At 47.1% G+C, this 25,524-nt stretch overlaps 1 protein-coding gene across 1 annotated transcript; it reads left to right on the forward strand.

Annotated features, from left to right (window-relative positions):
- The first annotated feature begins 1,748 nt into the window (after window positions 1-1,748).
- On the forward strand, window positions 1,749-22,719 carry LOC144733066 (E3 ubiquitin/ISG15 ligase TRIM25-like). Its single transcript, XM_078614804.1, has 6 exons — window positions 1,749-2,353; window positions 2,942-3,037; window positions 13,673-13,906; window positions 15,700-15,722; window positions 16,034-16,137; window positions 22,017-22,719. Exons 1-6 carry the CDS (start codon window positions 1,781-1,783, stop codon window positions 22,562-22,564), a joined length of 1,578 nt encoding a protein of 525 aa, XP_078470930.1. The 5' UTR covers window positions 1,749-1,780; the 3' UTR covers window positions 22,565-22,719.
- The last annotated feature ends 2,805 nt before the right edge of the window (window positions 22,720-25,524 follow it).

Here is a 25,524-nt window from a genome sequence, read left to right on the forward strand (position 1 = left end):
TTAGTACATTATTATTTATTTATTATTCAAGACCTTTTTTTATTACCTCTATTAAATTTGGAGCATTAAGTTATAATTTAAATCAGTATTACAACATTGTTATTTAATCATCATTATTTATCATTAAATAATAATTATTAAATTGTTATAATTAAATGATAATCATTCAATAATTATAAAATTATTACCATTAAATTATTAATACTTGACGGTCATGCCACTTGGTTCAGGGCACGGGGTCTGCAACCTGCGGCTACGGAGCGGCGTGCGGCTCTGAGGGACGGCTGCTTCGTGAGACGTTTTTATTTATCACGGACCCCAACCACCAGCACAGACTCTCCTCCTCACACCACGTTGCATTGCGGCTCTTGAAATAATTAGTTGATTGGTTTTTATTTTACTTACGGGTTTGTAAAAAACAAAGAAAAAATGTCTCTCCTTGTTATTTTGCTTTCTGAACCCCCTGGTTTAACGGAATCGTTTTTTTAAACCTTGAATACGAACTTACAGCTGTGTGGTTTACTGGGAAAAAAGCACAGCCTCAGCCAAGCCGGAATGTTTTGTTTACGTGACAAACCTTTCTCATTGATTGTGTCAGGTGGTGGCGGGTTTAACGACACTTTTATATTTACGCGATTAACCCAAAAACACGTTTAATGGATAATATTGGTCGCGAAATCCTACTTAGAATTTGAAATATTGAATAAGAATTTACACAGTGCGGTTGACAGTGGAAAAATACAGCCTCATCCAATCTGGTGTACAGTCTGTAGGGCAAGCCATCACCTTTTTCGTGGTTACCGTGGGGTTTTGGTAAAAATATATCAATTGCTCATCTTTAACCTTAACCCATCAACTCCTTTCACCGGAGAACCACATTTAATCACAGGCGACAGCAGGGAATCCACAGCCTGCATCTCAGGATGTGTTATTTTTACGATTGTGATCATGTTCTTGCAAGTCTATTGTTGGCACTGGTTAAAGCCAACGGCGCAAATCTACAGGTACATCTAGACAGGTTTGTGTGATGCGGGGCTTGTTTTTACATTCCTCAAACATCTGAGCACATTCCATGGGGTGCCTCGTGAGGTTTGTAACCCCGTGTAAAGTAATTAACAATTCTTGTTTCTTGTCTGTGAACCTTGATACAAAATATTCACCACTCATCATCTACACACTACTCACCACCCGATACCCACACACTACTCACCATCTCATATGCGCACACTACTCACCACTCAGCATCCACACACACTACTAACCAGCTGCCATCCACAAGGGAGAACATCTCCCCCAGGAATAAACCCGTTTCACAGATTTCAAAAGGAGAGAATGAGACCTGTGGGACAAACCATTATCGCTGTATCCCTGGCTGCTGCTGGGTTTTGTTTGTACAAAAATTACATCACTTGAGACCAGTCAAAGCTATGTTGAACTTCTTCCACACCGTACGGAGCCAACTGTGCTAATCGGAAGTGCAGGGAAAAGACAACAAACTAAACACAAAAAGCAGTTTTAGCTAACACAATGCGTGACTGTAACGCCACGTCTACACAGGTGAGCGTGACCGCCGCGTGGAATATTCCAGGGCGTTTCTGAAGGTATTCATAACTAAACCACAGGTGAAGTCAGTTCATTTCCTTGCTCGTCTCCGCTGTGTGAGCTGCTCACACAGCGTCTCCTGAACAGTACACACCTCGTCACTGGTAATCAACATCTCACGATATTATAAAAAAAAAAAATTGAAATAGATTCTCTGAGCCACAGTGAGAAACGGGTCATGGCGAGCGCAGCTCCCGCTGAGAACGTGGACCGTGAGTTGACCTGCTCCATCTGCCTGGACACGTTTGACTGCCCCTCCACGCTGACCTGCGGCCACTCGTTCTGCCTCCTGTGCCTGGAGGATGCCTGGAAGGAGACAGACTCCTACTGCTGCCCGCAGTGCCGCAAGACCTTCCCTCGACGACCCCAGCTGACCAGGAACGTGACGATCGCCAACCTCATAGAGCAGCTGCGAGTGACTGAGACCATGGCTGCTGCTGCTACTGCTGGTGTTGTTTTCTGTGACCACTGCCCAGAAGGCAAGACGCTTGCAGTGAAGACTTGCCTCAGGTGTGAGACGTCTTTCTGCAGGGAACACCTCGTGCCTCACCTGGAAAATAGGAAGTTTAAAGGTCACGTCCTGGTTTCACCAGATGTGAACCCTGAAGAACGCAAGTGCAAGAGGCACAAAGAGGAGCTCAAGTTCTACTGCAAGCAAGACGTGAGCCTCGTGTGCACAGTCTGCGCCTTCACTGGAGAACATCGAGGGCATGATGTTGACACGCTGGAGGACGAGCATCAGACACGGAAGGTGAGGACTGCATGCCGACAGCAATAATCAGTGAGGTGCAGAACAAACAAGCATTGAGGTTATTTGGCAGCTATACATTTCCACGTGATAAACCACTGATGAGTTATCATTTGTGGCCAGGTCGCTTCTAAAAAAAATAATACCTGGTTGGGCTTTGCCTGGTAGGATGAGGATGGCTTGATTGTATGTGTATGTTGTTGGGTGATTTGTTTAACTTCCTTGTACTTTGCACTTCTATCATGTTTTTGTATAGTTTGTTGTTGTAACGTTCTTACCCACCCCTACTGGACATTTGTGAAAAAAGAGCTTTATAGCTCATCGAATTCCTCCAGTATAAATACACATACAGATTATGATACCTCTACATAAACTGATAAAAGCAAACTGTCCCCTGGGTATAATAGAAACATCTCATACAACAAGCATCACCGTGGGTTGATTCTCTGTCCACAGGTCCTTTGCCTATTAGACTTTTTCAGTCAGTCCAGGATGACTTCCTCACCACGCTTCTGGTGGGCAATTCAGAACTGTCACCGTGGAGGGCTCCAGATAGAGTGGAGTCTCCTCTGATGATTTCATCTCTTGCAGGGTAGAGTCGCTGAGCAGATGCGGGCAGTGGAGAAGGACAGGAAAAAGGCGGAGGCGTCCGTGGGACAGATGAAGGCCACTCACAAGGACGTGCAGGTACCGCGCGTGGCCTCTGTGGCCCTGTGACCTCCACCCTGAGTGGAGTCTGTGACTCTCCCCTTGAGGATAACTCCGTAGATTCAAGTGAACTCTGGTAGGCTTGAGTCAGTGTGTAATGACTGTGCAGGACATTGCATTATTATAGTTACGGGTGATTGAAACGTAATTTTTTTAATGCAACGTTCTTACACAAAAAAGTGTATCTCTCGTGAGACTTCAATGCACGTCGCAAGATAACTCGAATGGCTTGCAATGGATCAGATAAAATAGAGCAGTATGGAGCAACGATTGTATTTAATTATAAAGGAGACATTAAACGAGTGAAGACGGCGATAAAAAACGACAGGAAATCGGCTTTTGAATGCTAGAATTAACATAAGAAATGCGGCTATAAAGAAAGTGCAAGGAATGCCAGAAAACGCTTTTGCCCTCATGACACGCACCTACCTCTAAAGCAGCACAACGTAGAGACAATTATTATTTAAACCGTTTTAAGTTGAATATGCACGAATCATAATGTATTAGTGATTGACTCTTTTGATGTAGTACATTTTAATGATTCAGATAATTACGTAATTGAATCTACTTGTGATATGTCTTCAACGATATTGCTATGAGCCTGTTTGCATTGTCGCATGCATGAGTTTGTTAATTCATTCGTTTCTCAATCCACTTGTCCTGGTGAGGGTCGCCGCAGCAGAATGTTGAGTAGGGCGGTCCAGACCTCCTTTCCCTGGTGACAGACTCTAGCACTTACTGGGGAATTCCCAGGTGTTCCCAGGCCAGCCGAGTGATATAGTCCCGCCAGCGTGTCCTGGGTCGGCCCTAGGGTCATCGCCCAGTGGAACGTTCCCAGGATAGTTCCAGGGGGAGCTACCGGGGGATATCCTTACCAGGTGCCCAAACCACCTCAACTGGCTCCTCTCGATCTGGAGGAGCAGCAGCTCGACTCTGAGGCTTTCCCAGATTACCGAGCTTCTCACCTGATCACGGAGAGTGAGCCCGGCAACCCTGCGGAGAAACCTCATTTTCGTCCCTCGTACCCGCGATCTCATCCTTTCGGTCATCACCCAAAACTCATGACAATAGGTGAAGGTGGGAACGTAGATTGACCTGTAAAGCAAGAGCTTTGTTCAAGAACTCACCTCCCGCTTCACTACCATGGAATGGTACAGTGCCTGCAACATTGTGGATGCCGCACCGATCCACCGTCCAATCTCCTGCTCCCAATTACCATCACTTGGGATAGAAACCCCGAGGTACTTAAACTTCTTCACAAAGGGCAGTTTCCCCCCCTCAACGTCTCCCGAGAGTGAACCATGACTTCAGATTTGGAAGTGTTGATCCTCATCCCAGCCACTTCACACTCGGCATCAAACTGTTCCAGTGCACGCTGGAGATCACAGACTGATGAGGAAAAGAGGACGTCATCTGCAAAAAACAGCGATGCCATTTCCATGCCCCCGTACTGAATACTCTCCATACTTGGACTGCGCCTTGATATCCTGTCTATGAAAATCACAAAAAGGAGCAGAGACAAGTCGCACCCTTGGCAGAGTACAACACCCACAATGAATGACATTGATTTAACATCAAGAATACGGACACAGATCTCTGTGAATAGAGGGACTGGATACCACACAAAGGCGGCATCATTCTCCCGCAGCACCTCCCACATGATATTACAGGGAACACGGTCATATGCTTTCTCCAAGTCTACAAAGCAAAAGTAGACTGGAGCAGTATACCCCCATGACCTCTCAAATATCTGTGAGAAGGAAAGAGCTGGTCCATTGTTCCATGACCCTGACGGAATCCGCATTGTTCCTCCTGAATCTGAGGATCAACCAACCAGCAAGAAACTCCTCTCCAGCACTCTAGCATTGGCTTTACCTGGGACGCTGAGGAGTGTGATCCCTCTGTAGTTGGAGCAGATCCTCTAGTCCCCTTCCTTAAAATGGGAACCACGACTCCAGTTTCCCAATCCAGAGGTACTGTACCAACCTTCGATGCAACATTGCAAAGGCATTCCTACACTGTCTAGCGCGCTTTAAACAACTCTGGGTGAACCTCATAGACTCTAGTAGCTTTGCTGCTAAGAAGGCCCTCGACCGCCAGAGTGACTTCAGCAGCCGTGATGGATCAGATCCCCCCAGCTGTTTCCAGGGCTGCCATCTGAGATTTGGGCATGTCCACTAGGTTGAGGAGCTCCTCAAAGTGTTCCTTCCACCTCTCGACTATCTCCTTAGTTGTGTTCAATGTTACTGAGAAAAGATGGGGCCACATCCCATATACCCTTCCTAATGTGTCGGATGGTTTGTAGAGGTGATAGCTACTCATTATTCGGGGACCTACGGTATAGCGTTGCCTCCCTCAGTAAACGGTCGGAGTCAGGGAGAGGTGAGAGCGGATTGTAATCACAGATTCCCGCCAGACAAACGGCCAAGGGTCAGATAAGGTGAAAGAGGATCCAAACGACAAATTGGGAAGAACCAATCAGAAGGGTCCACAAAGTAGCGTGGGATTGGACAAGCCCAGTCACGAACCAGTATAAAAGCCAGAGCGCTGAGAGCTCTGGCTCAGTTCTCCACACACGAAGACCAAAGCCCGGGCGGAAGAAGATAGGACCCTGGACCAAGCCTTTTAGCCCTTCTAAGGGCTGAGGCTCAGTGTTCCAGTAGTCAGGGGAGAATAGGTCCTGGATAGGCAGGACCCTGGGTCCCAGCCTTCCAGCCCTTCTATGGGCTGGGGCTCTGCTTGACCAGAGGTCGGGGACCCACCGAGCCAGCGGTGGGTCAGTTAGCCTCCCCTAGGTCCCAGCCGGAGGACGCTAGGTTATGCGGGTAGACTTGTGTGTAGGTTCCGCCAAGCAAGGAGGCTGTACCTCCTCAGGTTAACGGGTAAGGGGACCGTATACCCCTTGTGTGTTAGGGACTGTGTCGAAGAAAGACAATAAACAGTGTGTGCCTCAAAGGAGTTTATTCGCCCGTGATTCAAGATACTACAGTTTGACAAGATCTTTGAGGCTGCTTGGTAGTCTCTCTCCATGGCCTCTCCAAGTGCCTCCCTTGCTCGGGATTTCGCTTCAGTAATTGCTACCGCTGCCACGCTCTGGGCAAGCTGGTACCTCTCAATCAAGTCGGGAGACTTTTTCCAAGCATAGCTTTGAAGCATAGCTAGGAAAAAGTCTCCTTATTCAACTTGTCAGCATCCCTCAGCACTGGTGTCCACCAGCGGGACCTAGGTTTGCCACTTTCACAGACACTAACTGCCTTCCGACAATAGCTTTTGCAGTCACATCCACAATAGAGGTCCTGAACATCGTCCACTCGGACAGAAACAGAAACAGAAACGGTTTTAATCGCCATGAAGTTTGCACATACACGGAATTTACTATGGCCGGAAGGTGCATACATTCAACATATAGGAATCTTAAAAACTTAAATAGGTGATATACAGTCTAACTATACTAACGTTTACAAAGTATAACTAATACTAACGGGCTAAAGTATGTAAAATTATGAATAAGTAGACCATATAAAATGTGAAATGTAAAATGTGAATTAGCCGTAATATACAATCTTAGAATACAAAAATACAAGTAAGAAAACACGTTGTAAGTATGACAAGGCGCAATTATGTAGATAAAATGTTATAGTTAGTGTAAAAGTCATTTTAAGTATAAAAGTTATTTTAAGCCCTTGGCCTTGTTGAGGAGGCCAACGGCAGATGGGAAGAAACTGTTTTTATGACGTGTGGTTTTGGTCCTGATGGACCGCAGCCTTCTGCCGGAGGGGAGTAGCTGGAACAGAGAGTATCCAGGGTGAGAGGAATCGTCCACAATCTTCCTCGCTCGCCTGAGGGTCCTCAAGGTGTGCAAGTCCCCAAGTGTTGGTAGATTACAGCCAATCACCTTCTCAGCAGTGCGGATGATACGCTGCAGTCTGCTCTTGTCCTTGGCAGTGGCAGCAGCGTACCAAAGGCTGATGGAGGAGGTGAGGATGGACTCAATGATGGCTGTATAGAAGCGCACCATCATTGTCTTTGGCAGATACAATTTATTCAGCTGCCGTAGGAAGTACATCCTCTGTTGAGCTCTCTTGATAAGGGAGCTGATGTTCAGTTCCCACTTGAGGTCCTGGGAAAGAATAGTGCCCAGGAAGCGGAAGGACTCCACATTGTTGACTGGGGAGTCGCACAGGGTGATGGGGGTGAGTGGGGCTGTATTCTTCCTGAAGTCCACAACCATCTCCACGGTCTTAAGAGCATTAAGCTCCAGGTTGTTCTGGCTACACCAGGTCACCAGGTTGTCAGCTTCCCTCCTATAGTCAGACTCATCCCCATCAGAGATGAGCCCAATTAGGGTAGTGTCGTCCGCAAACTTCAAGAGTTTGACGGATGGGTGACTGGAGGTGCAGCTGTTGGTGTACAGGGTGAAGAGCAGAGGGGAAAGGACGCAGCCCTGAGGAGATCCGGTGCTGATGGACCTGGAGGCAGAAACTTGTGATCCCAGCTTAACGCACTGCTTCCTGTCAGACAGGAAGTCTGTGATACATCTGCAGGTGCAGTCTGGCACGTTCAGCAGGGAGAGCTTGTCATGAAGCAGGGCAGGGATGATGGTGTTAAAAGCCAAGCTAAAGTCCACAAACAGGATCCTGGCGTAGGATGCTGTGGAGTCCAGATGCTGTAGGGTGAAGTGGAGGGCCATGTTAACTGTGTCATCCACAGACCTGTTGGCTCTGTAGGCAAACTGAAGGGGGTCCAGGAGAGGGTCTGTGATGGCTTTGAGGTGTGCCAGGACCAGGCGCTCAAAAGACTTCATTACCACGGAGGTAAGGGCGATGGGTCTGTAATCATTTAGTCCTGTTTGCCTTGGCTTTTTTGGCACTGGAATGATGATGGAGGACTTGAGACAGGCTGGTACATGGCATGTCTCCATGGAGATGTTAAAGATGTTGCTGAACACCGGAGACAGCTGGTCCGTGCAGTGCCTGAGGGTGGCTGGAGAGACAGAGTCCGGCCCAGCTGCTTTGCGTGGGTTCTGCCACTTGAAAAGTATTTTAACTTCTCCCTCCTGAATGGAGATAGTTGTCTCTGTAGTGGGGGGCGGGATAGGGGCCTCTTGGGTGGGAATGGGTAGTTCAGGACAGTCCAATTGTCTTTCAAATCTGCAGTAGAACTCGTTCAGGTCGTTGACCAGGCGGGAGTCGTTAGTTGTGTGGGGGGCTCTGGGCTTGTAGTTGGTGATCTGCCTGAGCCCTCTCCAGACAGAAGCAGAATCGTTAGCAGAGAACTGGTGTTTTAGTCTCTCTGAGTACAGTCGTTTAGCCTCTCTCACCGCCTTGCTAAACCTGTTCTTCGACTCCTTGAATTTGTCTCTATCGCCACTCTTAAACGCTTCCTCCTTCTCCAACCTCAACTTTTTGAGCTTTGCTGAGAACCAGGGCTTGTTGTTGTTGTTGAAGTTCACCCTGGTGCGTGTTGGAATACAGCAGTCCTCACAGAAGCTGATGTACAACGTCACAGCCTCTGTGAGTTCTTCCAGACTATTGGTAGCAGTCGTGAACATATCCCAGTCAGTACAGTCCATGCATGCCCGCAATTCCTCTATAGCCTCACTGGTCCACTGTTTAGATGTCCTCACAGCAGGTTTACAGAGCTTTAGTTTCTGCCTGTATGCAGGAATTAGGTGGACCATGACATGGTCAGTGTCCCAGTGCTGCTCTGAAGACGGCGTGGTAGGCTCTACTGACTGTAGTGTAACAGTGATCCAGAGTGTTCCCTTCTCTGGTAGGGCATTTAATGAATTGTCTGTATTTGGGGAGTTCGTGGCTGAGATTGCCTTTGTTGAAGTCGCCAAGTACGATAACCAGCGAATCTGGATTTGCTCGCTCCACACTCAGAATCTAGTCGGCGAGCATGCGTTAGGCCTCTTTAACCTGAGGACCCGGCGGCAAATATACTTCGACCATAATGAGTGATGCGAACTCGCGAGGCGAGTAGAAAGGTTTACAGTTGATAAAAAATGATTCAAGAAACGGAGAACAATGTTGCATAATCACTGTGACATCTACACACCAGCCACTATTAATGTAAAAACATATACCACCGCCTTTCGTCTTGTAGGAGAGTGCTATGTCCCGATCCGATCTTACGAGTTGGAAGCCTGCCAGTTGTAACGCAGTGTCTGGGATCAAATCACACAGCCATGTCTCTGTGAAGCATAAAATAGACGATGAAATAAAGTCTCTGTTTTTCACCATCAGTAGCTGAAGTTCGTCTATTTTGTTACATAGTGAACGTACGTTGGAGAGGAAAAAGCTCGGAAGCACTGTTCGGATCCCGCGTCTGCGTAGCCGTACTAGAGCCCCCGACCGTTTACCCCTTCGGCGGCGTTTTGCTGCTTGAGTAAAGTCTTGCGCGGTTTTGACTAGAATGCCCACTAATTCTGCCGCTGGAAGCAGAAAAGTAGGAAATAAGTCCACAGGAGTTGTTTCCCTGATGTTTAGAAGTTCGTCTCTTGTCAGAGAACTCCGAAAATCTTGGCAGAACACTGAATTAACAGACAAAACAAGACAAAACAGGGCGCACCGACTGGCTGAGGCTACCATCATCGGCGCCATCTTCTCACCAGCACGAGTGTGCTGAGCAGCAGGCCCCTCTCGCCAGCACGGATGTGCTGAGCAGCAGGCCTCTCTCACCAGCACGGGTGTGCTGAGCAGCAGGCCTCTCTCACCAGCACGGGTGTGCTGAGCAGCAGGCCTCTCTCACCAGCACGGGTGTGCTGAACAGCAGGCCCTTCTCACCAGCACAGGTGTGCTGAGCAGCAGGCCTCTCTCACCAGCACGGGTGTGCTGAGCAGCAGGCCTCTCTCACCAGCACGGGTGTGCTGAGCAGCAGGCCCCTCTCACCAGCACGGGTATGCTGAACAGCATGCCCCTCTCACCAGCACAGGACACAGGTGTGATGAACAGCAGGCCCCTCGCCAGCACAGGTGTGACTGAACAGCAGGCCTCTCTCACCAGCACAGGTAATCAAGCAAAACAAGACAAAACAGGGCGCACCGACCGGCCGAGGCTGCCATCATCGGCGCCATCTTGTTGCGGTTGCACCCGATTCAATGTCTATGACCTTCTCTGGAGTGCAGGAGAAGTTTTCTCAGAGGTGGAAGTTGAAATCTTTCTGCACTGGGTCTTCCGCGAGACGTTTCCAGAAAAGCTGCACTCTTTTGTTTTTGAAGGACGCAGGGTAGACGTCTGGATAGCGTCTGATTCAAACTTCTCCATGAAAACATTGGCTATCACTGGTGACAAGGGGGAGCCCAAAGGAGTACCCTCATTCTGTTTGTAGACGGTGCCATTCCAGGTAAAGTAAGTGTTGGTGAGGCAATGCCTAACCAACGCAGGTACATCCGAGTTCAGTCCATGTTGGACCAAGCCTTCAATTATTGTTAACGTGTCAGGCACTGGGACTTTGGTAAACAGAGAGACCACATCAAAACTGATGAGGATATCGTCAGGAGACAGTACCATGTCTTCGACCATAGAAACCAATTGGGTTGAGTTCAGTACCTTTGAAGTGGTCTTGCCAGAGAAGGGAAGCAGAGTATTTGATAAAAAAAAGGGATAGCTTGTAGGTAGGAGAGTTGATCATGTACACTATGGGCCGTAGTGGGGTGCCTTCTTTATGGATCTTGGGAAGACCATATAATCTGGGAGGTCTTGCAGCCGAGGGTTTTAGAGAGGGACGTTTGGTTGGTTAGATTAGGGAAGTCGAACTAGTGATTATCTTGTTGGTTTTTGTCGTTAGACTGTTAGTAGGATTACCTGGTAATGACACCTTCTACAAACAGAATGAGGGTACCCCTATGGGCTCCCCCTAGTCACCAGTGATAGCCAATGTTTTCATGGACAAGTTTGAATCAGACGCCATCCAGACATCTACCCTGCGTCCGTCCATGTGGAAGAGATATGTGGATGACACTTTCGTCATTTGGCCACATGGCCTCCCAGCATTGAACCATTTCCTGGACCACATCAATTCCAGACACCCATCCATCAGATTCACCATGGAAGTGGAGAAAGATGGCAAACTACCATTCTTGGATGTTCAGTTTGAGAGGAGACCTGATGGCTCCTTGGGACATTCTGTTTACAGGAAGGCCACCCACACAGATTCTTACTTGAAACCTGATTCCCACCACCACCCGGCTCAAAATAATTCTCTCATCAAAACACTATACCACAGAGCTCATTGCATCTCTGACCAACACCACCTGACCAGTGAATTAAAACATGTACATCTGGCCCTCAAGATGAACAGATACTCTGACCGTACTATCCGCCAAGCTGTTTCTCCCACCATACAGAAACAACCACCTGAAACTCTGATCAAAACTATCACGTTGCCATACATAGCAGGCGTGACCAAAAAGATCTCCGAAATTCTAAACAAACATAAGATCCAGGTCCGATTCAGTACAGTACATAAAATTTGTGATCTAATCCCATCTGTGAAAGATGTCATTCCTGACTTGCATTACCCTGGAGTCTATAAACTGAGTTGCATGTGTGGTGATTGTTACATTGGGGAAACGAAACGTCATGTCTCTGATCAGGTCCGCGAGCACAAGTCAGATCTGAAACACGGCAAAACTGATTCTTCCGCCGTTGCTGATCATTGTTACAACGCTGTGGGCTCTCATGATATTGTCTTTTCCGAGACCAAGGTGCTCTGCCAACCCTATGGCTACCATCAAAGGTTTGTGCATGAAGCCATCCAGATATACAAACATAGACATAACTTCAACCGTGATGGTGGGTACAAATTGAGCAATCATTGGAAAGATGTTATTAACCATGTAAAAAAGATTTAACTACGCATATTTGTACCATCTTATTTGACAGGTACTAGTCTATTTTACTGAGTTGTTGACATCCACCGCGTTCAACAGTGCTGCTATTGTTTGGTTTTGGAAGCCAACATTGGCCGTAATCCCTGTGGAGGTGCTTCACTTGGACCTTCCCTTCTAGCCCCGGCCCCCCAGCCTCCCAATCCCTGACTGCCACATTTAGATAAGCTCCTCCCCCCTCCCCTTAACCAGTATTTAAGATATTGTCTCTTGGATTTCTCTTCACTTGATACAGTAAATTTGGCTGTGATGGTCCCACCTGAAGACGGAGACTTGTGTTACCTCCGAAACGTCGTGATTTAATTTAGTTATTTTTCATTTATTATTATTTTATTTTATTATTATTTTTTGCATTTGTGACTTTACCGAAAAAGCCTAAGAGTATGAATCCTTGCAGTCACGAAAGCTTCAAATCTAGAATTACACATATCAGCATCCTCGTGTTAGAACATGGTGTTCATTATTGACATTCCGTTACTATCACAGAATTCCAGTAACATCTCACCGTTTGGGTTCAGATCAGGGGGGACATTCCCTCTAATCATGCCTCTCCAGGTTTCTCCATATTTTCCCACGTGAGCATTGACATCGCCCAGTAAGACTATGGAGTCGGTAGGCGGCACGATCGAGCACTGCACCCACCATCTCCAAGAGGGCTGAAAACTCTGAACTGATGTTGGTACATACGCACAGACAACAGTCAGAGTTGTCCTTTCTGAGACCCGACGTCTCATTGAGGCAACCCTCACATCCACTGGGACAAACTCAAACTGAACAGTGGAGCCATTTTGGGCAGGGCTGGCCACCAGGTGCTTCTCGGCGAACACCACCCCCAGGCCTGGTTCCATGGGGTTGTCCTGGTATACCTTGTCTGGGTCAGGCTCTCTGATTTTAGTATTTTTAAACCATTCATAAAGGGATGTTGTTGTCTGGAACCTCTGCCCAGACCTGTTAACCAAGGCAGATCCTACCAGGAATACAAGACTCCAGACGACATAGCTCTGAGGGTCATTGGAACACAAAAACCCCACCACCACGAAAATGTTACGAGTATCCAAAGTATCCAATGTCATGCAAATCCTGCTGTAAAAGTTGGCATCAAGTCAGCTAGTGATAATAATTCACACAACAGCTCCATGTTGTGGAGAATATTAGTAATACAACCAGAAAAGCAGATCATTGGTCTCCATCAAATATCAGAGCTCGGAGTGATTTGAAACGGTAGAGGGAGGGGAGAGATCCCAGCTTATGCTTAGAGGAATGGACATTCCAATAACGTGAGGTAGTTTTAATAACATATAATTTTAATAAGTTATTAGTCGTTAATTTTCTCCATATTTGTGCATAAAATATATCAGTTGTATTGACAGATATTTTTTTGTATGTTTGTTTTAGGTGGGTACATTTGTTTTAGGAATGCATCTTAGGTCAAATTATGGGACCGTATGGAAAATTATGTTTCGATTTACAATTTAATGTTTCACTTTATGATGTGTTTATTTCCGCAGAAGAATACAATTTTGCTTTTTATCTTACTAACCAAATCATAGATGTGAACGTCCTAGATTCTTAAACAGTTATCGACCAGTTCACTGAGATGTGAGTGCAGAGACATAATGTGGAGGCAGGGCAAACTTGGTTTGGAGTAGCCAGAAAAAATGTGACTTTGGTATGTATAGCATTGAATATGAAATGATAGCATCCATCGTACACCCTTGCAGGATTGCATGGTACAGACCAAGGCTCGCATCTCAGGCGAGTTCATCCGCATGAGGGCGATGCTGGATGAGGACGAGAGGACAACTTTGTATCGCGTGGACATGAAGGGGCACGAGCTGCTGTCCCAGATCGAGGAGAACATCGCTCATTACGAGCGCGAGATCAACGAGCTCCAGGCAGCAGCCACGCGCATGCGCACTCTGCAAGAGGAGAGGGACTCGCTCGCGTTCCTGCAGGTAGAGTGAGTAGGCATCACCCCACCTGGCCACCATTGACCACTGTTGCCTCCACAGTGGCGATGTTTACACACAAAACCAGGTACTCCTTTCAGGCTGAGTCGACCTTGGGGAGGCCTAGGACCCATTCAGATTATCGTCACTGGTGTTGGTTGTGAGCAGGAATCGAACTCGTGTCGCCGGGTTGGTAACGCAGTGCGCTTACCATTGCACTACCACTCCCCCCACACTAACTTGTACACGCACGCACGCACATACGAGCACGCACGCACATACGAGCACGGGCGCACACATGCACAAACACTCACTACCAGCACGAGGCTGACTCATTACATCTCGCGAAGGATCGCTCCACTGGAAAAACATTGTTCCGTGATTAAGTTCGCGTTTTACGTCGAAAACTGCCCGTACATTTAGAAAGGCGGCACATGCAAGGTATCACAAAGAACATAATAACGCAACTTGCATTGTCAATACAATCTATCGGCCATATATTTTATTGAAACAAGTCCACCAACGTGAATTTGTATGTTCTAGTAAAAATATAACTTACTACTGAATTTCCAAATAATGAATAAACGATTAACATTTTGACTTTAAACTTTCGTGACTACAGGAATTCATATTCTTTGGTTCTTTCGGTAAAGCCACGTAGATAGAAAAATTAAAATAAAGTGTTTTGTTTATTATTATTATTTTTTTTTTTCATTAACTTTATTTTTATTATTATATTTCTATCTACGAAACTATTAACACACAAATCCTTCGAGTTAATACACGGTTGGTAATTTATGCAGACGTTGGCACTACAACATCTAACCACATGGTCCTGTAATATACAGATTTAAGTTACTTACCGCTAGATTTAGTTAATTCATGTATCTAAATGTCGACCAACCAAGAGTAATGCTGAAAAGAGAAGAGCTTTTAACATCACGAAAGCCACAGACATTTATTATTTGATCAGTCTCGGAAAGTTTAAACCAATCCGAAAATTGTCTGCTTCAACAAGTGTTCACTCTGGATAGAAGTTTTTTTTGGATTAGATCACTTAAATATAAAGGTGTCGTTAAACCCGCCACCACCCGATACAACCAATTAGATTTGTCACGTAAATATAAAATGCCAATAAGTTAATAGTTCAGCACACCATTGTGTTGGAGAATAAACAAATAACATTACAATTGGAGTACAACTTTTTCCAGTAATTACAACCAGCCTCATCAGGTGACCGTCAGAATTGTGGAGAAATTCTCCTGTTTTGGTCTTAGAGGAATAAATGTGATGTCATCACCCTGAGCCAATCAGGTGCGAAGCCCAGAGTGGGAAAGGTGAGTTAATGTATGCATATACATGACAATGGATCTCGATTATTAGTTGGGCTATTCATAGTTAATCAATATGTAGGTACGTTACGTATGTACATTACCGACTTTTGGGCCCACAATTGTATCAAAAGTGGGCTTCTATGAGGTTTTTGGGCCCAAAAAATTTCCCAAAAATTCTAAACTTCTGACAAAGGTAACACGATGCAGTGGAAAATTATTTCCAATCACTGCCACTCAATGTCGAGTGACACGTACGCCTATTGCCCGTGGCAACGGTTTGAGAGGCCACACCTTGCTGATGAGAACCATCGAGTCCAAACGAGTCCACAGCTTTGTCTTGATTACAACCAACAACACTGGGATAAGCAAATGGTTGAGTGCAGCCTCATCGCCTCTACCAATCACCGTGTGGTTAATGTGGCTGGAGGTAAACTGATTCGCGCCCCCTGTGTCTGACTCCTGCAGGTTCACCTGAAGGAGACAATCTGGTATGGACTCATGATCTTGCACGGATTAACACATGGGGTGACGCCTTGTGTGGGACATGGGCTGCATGGCGATGATGATGAGTGTAATGATGCTGTGTACCACGATCTGTGATGCTGTGTTACTTTGTGTGTGATGATGCTTTGTAAGACACTGGCTGTGTGTGATGATGATGCTGTGAGTGGTGATGCGGTGTGTGATGATGCAGTGTAAGACACGGGCTATGTGTGATGGTGCTGTGAGTGGTGATGCTGTGTGTTGATGCAGTGTAAGACACGGGCTGTGTGAGTCACTGCTGGTTCTGGTGTCATAGGAGAGACGCTCAGAAGGAAGCTCCACACTCATCTCTCAGCAAAAAAGACATCGCCGTGATCAGCGCCCTGCAGGGAGCTGGGGTCATCCTGCTGGCATTCATGTGTGAGTTCCACGGACTCTTACCACCTGTGCGTGTGTGTTATTGTGCGTGTAATTGTGCTTGTACAAGTATGTTGTGGAGCGGTAGTGCAGTGGTTAGCACACTGCGCTATGAACCTGGTGTCCTGGGTGTGATTCCTGCTCAAGGCCAAAACCAGTGATGGATCATCTGAACCTGTCCTGGGCCTCCCCGAGGTCGACGCAGCCTCAAATGAGTACCTGGTGTTGTGTGTAAACATCACCTCTGGGGAGACAAAGGCGGCCTGACGTGGTGCTGACCCCCTCGTGTGCCATGCGGGCCTTCATAGGTGCTTACTAACAGCACTTGCCCCAAACGTCTGAGGATATACGGGGGTATCTTTGCCTTTGTAAAAGTGTATAGATCTACATTGAACTTCTTTTACACCAACCATGCTAATCGGAGGTGTCTGGGTGTATGGATGAGCGAGAGTGAGTACGGATATCCAGTGAAGATTGGATGTATTGTGCACTGAGCTACAAACATCATCACCAACAGGCTATTCATGGCTAACATCAGTGGTGAGTAGATTTAGAACCAATTTTGGATTCCTCCTAGGTCCACTCAGCGTTAATGAGTACCTAGTATGTCTTGTAAAGTTCACCACTGCAGACACAAAGGCTGCCTGTATGATTTGTACGATTCAATGAAAAAGACTATAGATTTTAGAACAAGGAATCTTATCGTTGATTGTTAATACCCAAGGATCACACATCCAGACTAAGACATAGGAGTCTTTGGCTTCATGTTAACCGTTTGATGCACAGAGAGTCAAACTAAGGCACCTTTACAATTCTTAGCTTCCCCAGTTAATGGCTGAGCCTCACAGAGCCAGACTAAGGCATAACCTTGGTTAATATTTCCTATCACCGCACTGCACGTGCAAAGATAAACATTACGACTGTAATGTATTCATTGGACAATAATATATAGCACACACGAGTGTATTTCACTATTACATGAGCTCCATTGATATTACACGCGTGTATTATCCAGTGAGGATGCTGTTGGCCAAAACAACCATTGTAGCAGATGAATATATGATAATAAGTCTTCCCTGTAATGGATGTCATCATCAGACTCGAGAAAGACCACATCACCATTGTGATGCGTAGGGTTCATTGTTAATGCTGTAGGATCATAACCAAACTAAGGCAGCCTACAGATTCGCATTATTCATTCATAATGCTTGAAGCTGCTTTATCCCTTCTAAGGCACAGTAAGGACTATTGGGGTTCAAGGTTAATACCCGAGGCTCACAGAGCCATACTGGGCAATCACTGTGGCTGACCATGTCTATCCTATGTGCATATGTAGTGTTGTAAAGGACGGACTTCTAAACTTATTTATGGCACACACTGTTTATTGTCTTAATACACAGTCCCTATCACACAAAGGGGTATACGGTCCCCTCACCCGCTACCCTGAGGTACAGCCTCCGGACCTTGTACAGCTCCACACTCACGCTTACCTCCTATTCTAAGGAGGTATAGCCTCCGGATCTTGCTGTCTATCTAATCTCCCTGCTATCCCAGCGTCCTCTGGCTGGACCTAGGGGAGGCACACTGACCCACCGCTGGCCCGGCGGGTCCCCATCCTCTGGTCGCTCAGGGCCTTCGCCCTCACAAGGGCGGGAAGGCTGGGAGACAGGGTCCTAACTATCTAGGACCTAATCTCTCCCCGACCACTGGTTACACTGAGCCCTAGCCCTGATAAGAGCTGGAGGGCTTGGTCCAGGGTCCTAGATGTCTTCGGCCGACTTGGGTCTTCGTGTAGCAGAACTGGCCCAGAGCTTCTCAGCGCTCTGGCTTTATACCACTTCGTGGCCGGGTTGTCCAATCCCCGGCCACCTTGTGGAACCTGCCGATTGGTCCTTCCAATCTGGCGTTTGGATCCCACCTTACCCTATTTGACCCTGACCGTTCTAACGAGCGGGAAAACCCTGTTTATGATCCGCTCTCTCACAGCTTGCGAACAGCGAGTAGTTATCACCACTGCACATACATACATACATTACGATATACCTTATATTGGAATACCTCTACATTAATATACAGCACACACACGAGTGCAAAAGGAGTTTTACATGAGCTCTATTAACACTACTCTTTTGTATTATTGAATGAGGATGCTGTTGCTATGCTGTCTCTTTGAGTGTTTACCACAGAGACGCTGTGGCTCAGATTCTGAGGATTCATAATTAGTACTTGAGGCAGCGTGATACAGATTCAGACACAGTTAGGATTCACTATGGGAACCTCATTTGCCAGTAAAAATATGATAATTGGTTCTTTACCCTTCTATCTGGCAACAAAACTGACACCTTTTTACAAGGAGTCATGTTTGCATAGACCGCAATACCTGCAGTCATAATACAAACAAAAGAACATAACTCTGATAATGTGCACTGTCCTTAAAGTTGATTGATCCACACCCGAGACAGCTTTCCTTAGAGCCTAGTCTCATATGGGTTGGACCAGATGACGCCAAAAGGCGCACAACTCAAAGACAATGCACCATCAGAGTATGAGAGCTCGGGGCAAGCATCTACACTATGGGAACCTCATTTGCCAGTAAAAATATGATAATTGGTTCTTTACCCTTCTATCTGGCAACAAAACTGACACCTTTTTACAAGGAGTCATGTTTGCATAGACCGCAATACCTGCAGTCATAATACAAACAAAAGAACATAACTCTGATAATGTGCACTGTCCTTAAAGTTGATTGATCCACACCCGAGACAGCTTTCCTTAGAGCCTAGTCTCATATGGGTTGGACCAGATGACGCCAAAAGGCGCACAACTCAAAGACAATGCACCATCAGAGTATGAGAGCTCGGGGCAAGCATCTACACTATGGGAACCTCATTTGCCAGTAAAAATATGATAATTGGTTCTTTACCCTTCTATCTGGCAACAACTCTGATGGTGCATTGTCTTTGAGTTGTGCGCCTTTTGGCGTCATCTGGTCCAACCCATATGAGACTAGGCTCTAAGGAAAGCTGTCTCGGGTGTGGATCAATCAACTTTAAGGACAGTGCACATTATCAGAGTTATGTTCTTTTGTTTGTATTATGACTGCAGGTATTGCGGTCTATGCAAACATGACTCCTTGTAAAAAGGTGTCAGTTTTGTTGCCAGATAGAAGGGTAAAGAACCAATTATCATATTTTTACTGGCAAATGAGGTTCCCATAGTGTAGATGCTTGCCCCGAGCTCTCATACTCTGATGGTGCATTGTCTTTGAGTTGTGCGCCTTTTGGCGTCATCTGGTCCAACCCATATGAGACTAGGCTCTAAGGAAAGCTGTCTCGGGTGTGGATCAATCAACTTTAAGGACAGTGCACATTATCAGAGTTATGTTCTTTTGTTTGTATTATGACTGCAGGTATTGCGGTCTATGCAAACATGACTCCTTGTAAAAAGGTGTCAGTTTTGTTGCCAGATAGAAGGGTAAAGAACCAATTATCATATTTTTACTGGCAAATGAGGTTCCCATAGTGTAGATGCTTGCCCCGAGCTCTCATACTCTGATGGTGCATTGTCTTTGAGTTGTGCGCCTTTTGGCGTCATCTGGTCCAACCCATATGAGACTAGGCTCTAAGGAAAGCTGTCTCGGGTGTGGATCAATCAACTTTAAGGACAGTGCACATTATCAGAGTTATGTTCTTTTGTTTGTATTATGACTGCAGGTATTGCGGTCTATGCAAACATGACTCCTTGTAAAAAGGTGTCAGTTTTGTTGCCAGATAGAAGGGTAAAGAACCAATTATCATATTTTTACTGGCAAATGAGGTTCCCATAGTGTAGATGCTTGCCCCGAGCTCTCATACTCTGATGGTGCATTGTCTTTGAGTTGTGCGCCTTTTGGCGTCATCTGGTCCAACCCATATGAGACTAGGCTCTAAGGAAAGCTGTCTCGGGTGTGGATCAATCAACTTTAAGGACAGTGCACATTATCAGAGTTATGTTCTTTTGTTTGTATTATGACTGCAGGTATTGCGGTCTATGCAAACATGACTCCTTGTAAAAAGGTGTCAGTTTTGTTGCCAGATAGAAGGGTAAAGAACCAATTATCACAGTTAGGATTCTTATGGTTCAGTGTTAATGTGTAAAGCTCTCAGAATCAAAGGCACCTTGAGAATTATTCGTGAATATTCAGAGGTTTATCAGACAACCAGCCAGCCAAGGGCTTCACCCTGGTTGACCGTGTAAATCACTACATAGTGACGACACTACACTATCACACACACGAGTGTACATCACTACACTATCACACACACACACGAGTGTACATCACTACACTATCACACACACAGAGTGTACATCACTACACTATCTCACACACACACACAGTGTACATCACTACACTATCACACACACAAACACGAGTGTACATCACTACACTATCACACACATACACGAGTGTACATCACTACACCATCACACACACACACACATGAGTGTACATCAATACACTATCTCACACACACAGTGTACATTACTTCTCTATCACACACACGAGTGTACATCACATACACACACGAGTGTACATCACTACACCATCGCATACACACACGAGTGTACATCACTACACTATCACACACACACACGAGTGTACATCACTACACTATCACACACACACACGAGTGTACATCACTACACTATCACACACACGAGTGTACATCACTACACTATCACACACACACAGACACGCGAGTGTACATCACTACACTATCACACACACACACGAGTGTACATCACTACACTACCACACACACACACGAGTGTACATCACTACACTATCACACACACACACGAGTGTACATCACTACACTATCACACACACGAGTGTACATCACTACACTATCACACACACAAGTGTACATCACTACACTAACACACACACACACACGAGTGTACATCACTACACTATCATACGGGGAGACAAAGGCGGCCGGGCGTGGTGTTAGCCAACCCCAGCCCATTGTGTGCCGTGTCGGCCTTGACAGCCACTCACCAAAAGCACTTGCTGCTACAATCCGTGAAAGGTTATACGGGAGATCGTTGTGTTTGTTGTACACACACGGACACTACGGCGTGTTGATATCCACGCTGCTGATGCTGCTGCTGCGATCCACTGCCCCACCTCCTGGCACCTCGCAAAGCCCTTCAGGGGCTGGGCCTGGGCAGGGCCACCACCACCCTGCCTAGCAGGTGCTACAGGCTGCGGGGCCACATGGCGGGGCAGTCACCACCCTGCCTAGCAGGTGCTACAGGCTGCGGGGCCACGTGGCGGGCAGTCACCACCCTGCCTAGCAGGTGCTACAGGCTGCGGGGCCACGTGACAGGGCAGCAGATGTTCAGTGCAGACAAACGCACCGCTGTACTGTACTTCTGTGCTCTCGCCAGCTGCGCCGCCTGTCTTCGCCAACGTGCAGTGACCGGCGTGGTGAAGTATGGTCAAATATCCCCCGCGACTCGCACGGTATAGGGTGGCCCTCATCCAGCAGTGGATTAACAAAGTGTCCGTTACATGTCATCACACCGATAGCTACGCATTACAACGTTGTATAACAATGCTCATTATGAATTGCTCTATTGCAGGGGTCGGCAACCAAAATAACAAGAAGAGCCATTTCTTTCCAATTCGGTACAAAATTCAGTATTTCAAGAGCCGCAATGCATACTGTACATACGTACATATCGTCAAGAAGCAGCCCGTAAAGAGCCGCATGCGGCTCCGGAGCCGTAGGTTGCCGACCCCTGCTCTATTGTAATGTACGTGCGTGTTAGTGCACAAGTGCTGTTGTTATAGTGGTGCTGTTGTTACACGGCTACTGTGATTATTGTTACTGCAGACGGACGCTCACCGACTCTGGACCCAAACTCGGCCCACAACATCCTCCAGATTTCCTCGGACCTCAGGACGGTGACGCGGACCGCTGTCTCCCAGGGTCGCCCCGATCACCCACACCGCTTTGATGTCTGGCTACAAGCCCTGTGCTCCGAGAGCTTCTCGTCGGGTCAGCACTACTGGGAGGTGGACGTGGGGGGTGTGACGGGGTTCTGTCAGGTTGGAGTCGCGTACGGGACGATCGCACGGAAAGGGCTTGGTAATGAGTGCAGCCTGGGAAGGAACGACTCATCCTGGGTTTTATATAAACGCAACAACAGCTGCTACGTGTGTCATGGTGGTGTATTGACCTCAGTGCCGGTGAGGGATCTTCCCCCGAGAGTCGGGTGCCACCTGAACTGGGAGGCGGGGCTGCTGTCGTTTTACTGCGCCGACTCCATGGAGCTGCTGCACTCCATCCACCACTCGTTTAGTCAACCGCTCTACCCTGCACTGCGTGTGTGGGGTGTTGGTGACTCGGTGAGGATTCTGGATCTGAGTCGTGCGTCCTGAGAGCACGGAGTGTGAGCAGCGCAGAGAAACGGGCACAACGCACAGACTCACGCACACAAAGACACATATCCCCCGTGTAGCCTTCACAGGCTGTTGGGGCAAGTGCTGTTAGCGAGAACCTATGGGGCCGTCCATAAATGACGTCACGCACGTAGGGGGTGGGGGGTCAGACATTTGTGACGATGGGGGGGGGGGGGGGGTTGAGAAATGTGACGTCAAGTCAAAATGAGCAACTTAAATAAATATAGACAACACGTTCTACTTAATTAGATAGACTTTTTAATAAATGTTTTCTCCTACAACATCAGAGTGCAGCGCCACATTAAATACGCACTACAATGACAATAGTTTAAAGCTATTTGAGGCATGTTTTATTTTCTTGGGGGGGGGGGGCAGAGCTTTGTGACGTCATATTTGAGGGAGGGTCTGACTTTTTGTGACGCCGTGTGACGAAGGGGGGGGGGGTCAAAAATCGCGTGACGTCATTTATGGACGGCCCCTATGAAGGCCGGCACAGTACACTAGGGGGTGGGTGGCCAACACCACGCCCGGCCGCCTTTGTCTCCTCAGTGGTGATGTTTACACACCGTACCAAAAGCTCTTCAGGCTGAGTCGACCTAGGGGAGGACCATGCGCGGTTCACCAACACCAGTGACGATTATCGGTATTGGTCCAGGCTCTCCCCTAGGTCGACTGAGCCTCAAATGAGAGGGCGGAGCTCCACCGCGGGCGTGCTGGGAACACGCGTCATGTGACGCTGCGGGGTGACGCGCGCCGTCCCCCTCGTGGTCACTCGCTCGTTGGGCGATAAACCCGGGGTGGGAATGGGATGGCATCGCAAGGGGGGGGGGGGACTACTCGTGGTGTATGCTAAGCGTCGCTGGGTTAAACATTTTTGTTATAACCTGGGGTCGAGTGACCCCCCCCCCACCCAAACTAGTTTTATTTTACAGGGCATAGAGAGAGATATAAGCCATTTAACACATAGTAGTAGTAGGAGGTCTTTCGCCACCAATATTATTCGTAAAGGTTTGTTTTGATTAATATTTTAATTATCTGCTCTCAGACTTGGACCTGAAGCCACAATCTTCGAATCATGGGATAACGCTTCTGCTGACAAAAATGGGAACTGTATTTTGACTTTGAAGTTGGTTTAAGTTATTAAGCACCTGATATATATCTAGTGACAATCTAGCTTACAACTTACAATACGACACGACTAACATTGTCTCAACACGCATTAATAACACAGATACACTGTGTTATAACAGGAATAGAGACAACGCAAACTCCAAATTTCCAGCAGCTTTCAGTGTCATAATCCAACCCACGACCTCCTGCATACCAGGCGAGGGAGTTAACATCTCCGAGCCACCGCAGCGCCCCTCCTTAAAGTGAGATACCAATCCGGTGTGAACCTAACTCGAGTCTCAGGCTATTTAGCGACGCTTAGATGATTTGAGACGCATTGATTATATTGTACCAATTATGTAATTGTGTGAACGCTAATCGCATTGTGTTCTGGGCTGTGTGTGAGATTTATATTTTCTTCATTGCTGGCATGGGTTTGACTTGTTTTACTATTATTTTAATTTTGGTGAACCAGGTAACTCTTGTCAATGAAACTTATCCTGATCTCCTGAGTGCTAACTTCGTTGAACTCAAATTTAACTCGAATCGATCATCATCAGCAGAAATAGCATCAGCAGCAGAATTAGTAACAGCAGGAGCAACAGCATTAGCAGTGGTAGCTCCATCGTTAGCATCGTGATCAGTATCAGAAGTAGGGCCATAATCAATAATACAATCGTTATCAGCAGTAACAGAATAATCAATAACATAAGCAGCAGCATCATTGCTAGCATCATAAATATTATCAGGAGTAGGACCAGCAGCATTAATAATAATGTAATCAGTAGTAGTAACAGAATAATCATTAGCAGCAGAAGCAGCAGCATCATCACTCTTGCAACCGACACTCATCCTGGTATCTTGAGTTCTCACCTGGTTAAACAAATAGACTTTAACACGTAGGCTTTCGCGACAAATATTACCAATAATAAAGGTGTATTGGGTTAGATTGTGCAAATATAAATAGACTTGATTGTGTTCTGGGTTACCTGTGAATTTTAATCACATTGTATTGTGGGTCAAGGGTCCAAATATTCTGGGTGAATTAGTAATAAAATCTGAAAATCTTTATTCAAGATTGTCATCCAGGTGTAATAAAGGACTTTTCCACGCACTGCTTGGTCTCCGTCACTCTTTATTCGGGTCAACACCCGCACCCCGCTGGTCCCGACACCGGACCAGCTGCTCCTCGCGCGCGCCCCGCACGCGTTCTCTCGTCAGTCCTTCACGCTCCCCCGCTCCACACACCGCTGGCCGATGGTGTGCTGAAGCGCCTGCAGCCACGTGGCTGATGGCGCGGATTCTTTCCGGCCACCCAACGTGGTCCAGCTTCTTAACTCTACCAACTCACCCAGAGCCCTTCTGGGCTCCCACCTATATCCCCTTCACCACGTGATCCTGTCTCCTCTCTCACACCACGCCCTTCCGAATCTTCCAGATCTGGCCTCCCCATAGCGCCCTGCTGGCTCCGCTCCTAGGTTCCGCCCCCACTCACCTCGCATCCAATTGGACCCGAGGTGAGTGGCGGACCTTCACATACGCCCCCATACTGGCTCCGCCCCCCAATACCCCGGGCCGTATGATTGGCCTAGAGGCCAGCAGCGAACCCCGCTTAGGCTCGCATTACACAGGTGTAATAAAACAGGTCGACGACAAGCGACTGTGTCTCCGTCTATTTATTTCTTCGTTATCTGGACAGTTCGTGTTCCGCTCTCTCGGACGTTCCGCATCGCGTGAGTTGGTGCCCCGCTTCTCCGCTCCTGCGCACCGCTGGCAAACCACCCCATAGCGCCCATGGGCTCCGCCCTTGAACCCTGCCTCTGATGGCT

Source organism: Lampetra planeri, chromosome 45 (assembly GCF_965212315.1).
Source record: "Lampetra planeri chromosome 45, kcLamPlan1.2.h2, whole genome shotgun sequence".
NCBI classification, from domain to species: Eukaryota; Metazoa; Chordata; class Hyperoartia; order Petromyzontiformes; family Petromyzontidae; genus Lampetra; species Lampetra planeri.

Excerpts from the sequence above, each read along its gene's own strand:
- LOC144733066 (XM_078614804.1), top strand. The coding sequence starts at position 1,781 with ATGGCGAGCGCAGCTCCCGCTGAGAACGTGGACCGTGAGTTGACCTGC. Across the intron at positions 2,354-2,941 it reads ACGAGCATCAGACACGGAAG|GGTAGAGTCGCTGAGCAGAT; the intron begins GTGAGGACTGCA and ends CATCTCTTGCAG. Across the intron at positions 13,907-15,699 it reads ACTCGCTCGCGTTCCTGCAG|GTTCACCTGAAGGAGACAAT; the intron begins GTAGAGTGAGTA and ends TGACTCCTGCAG.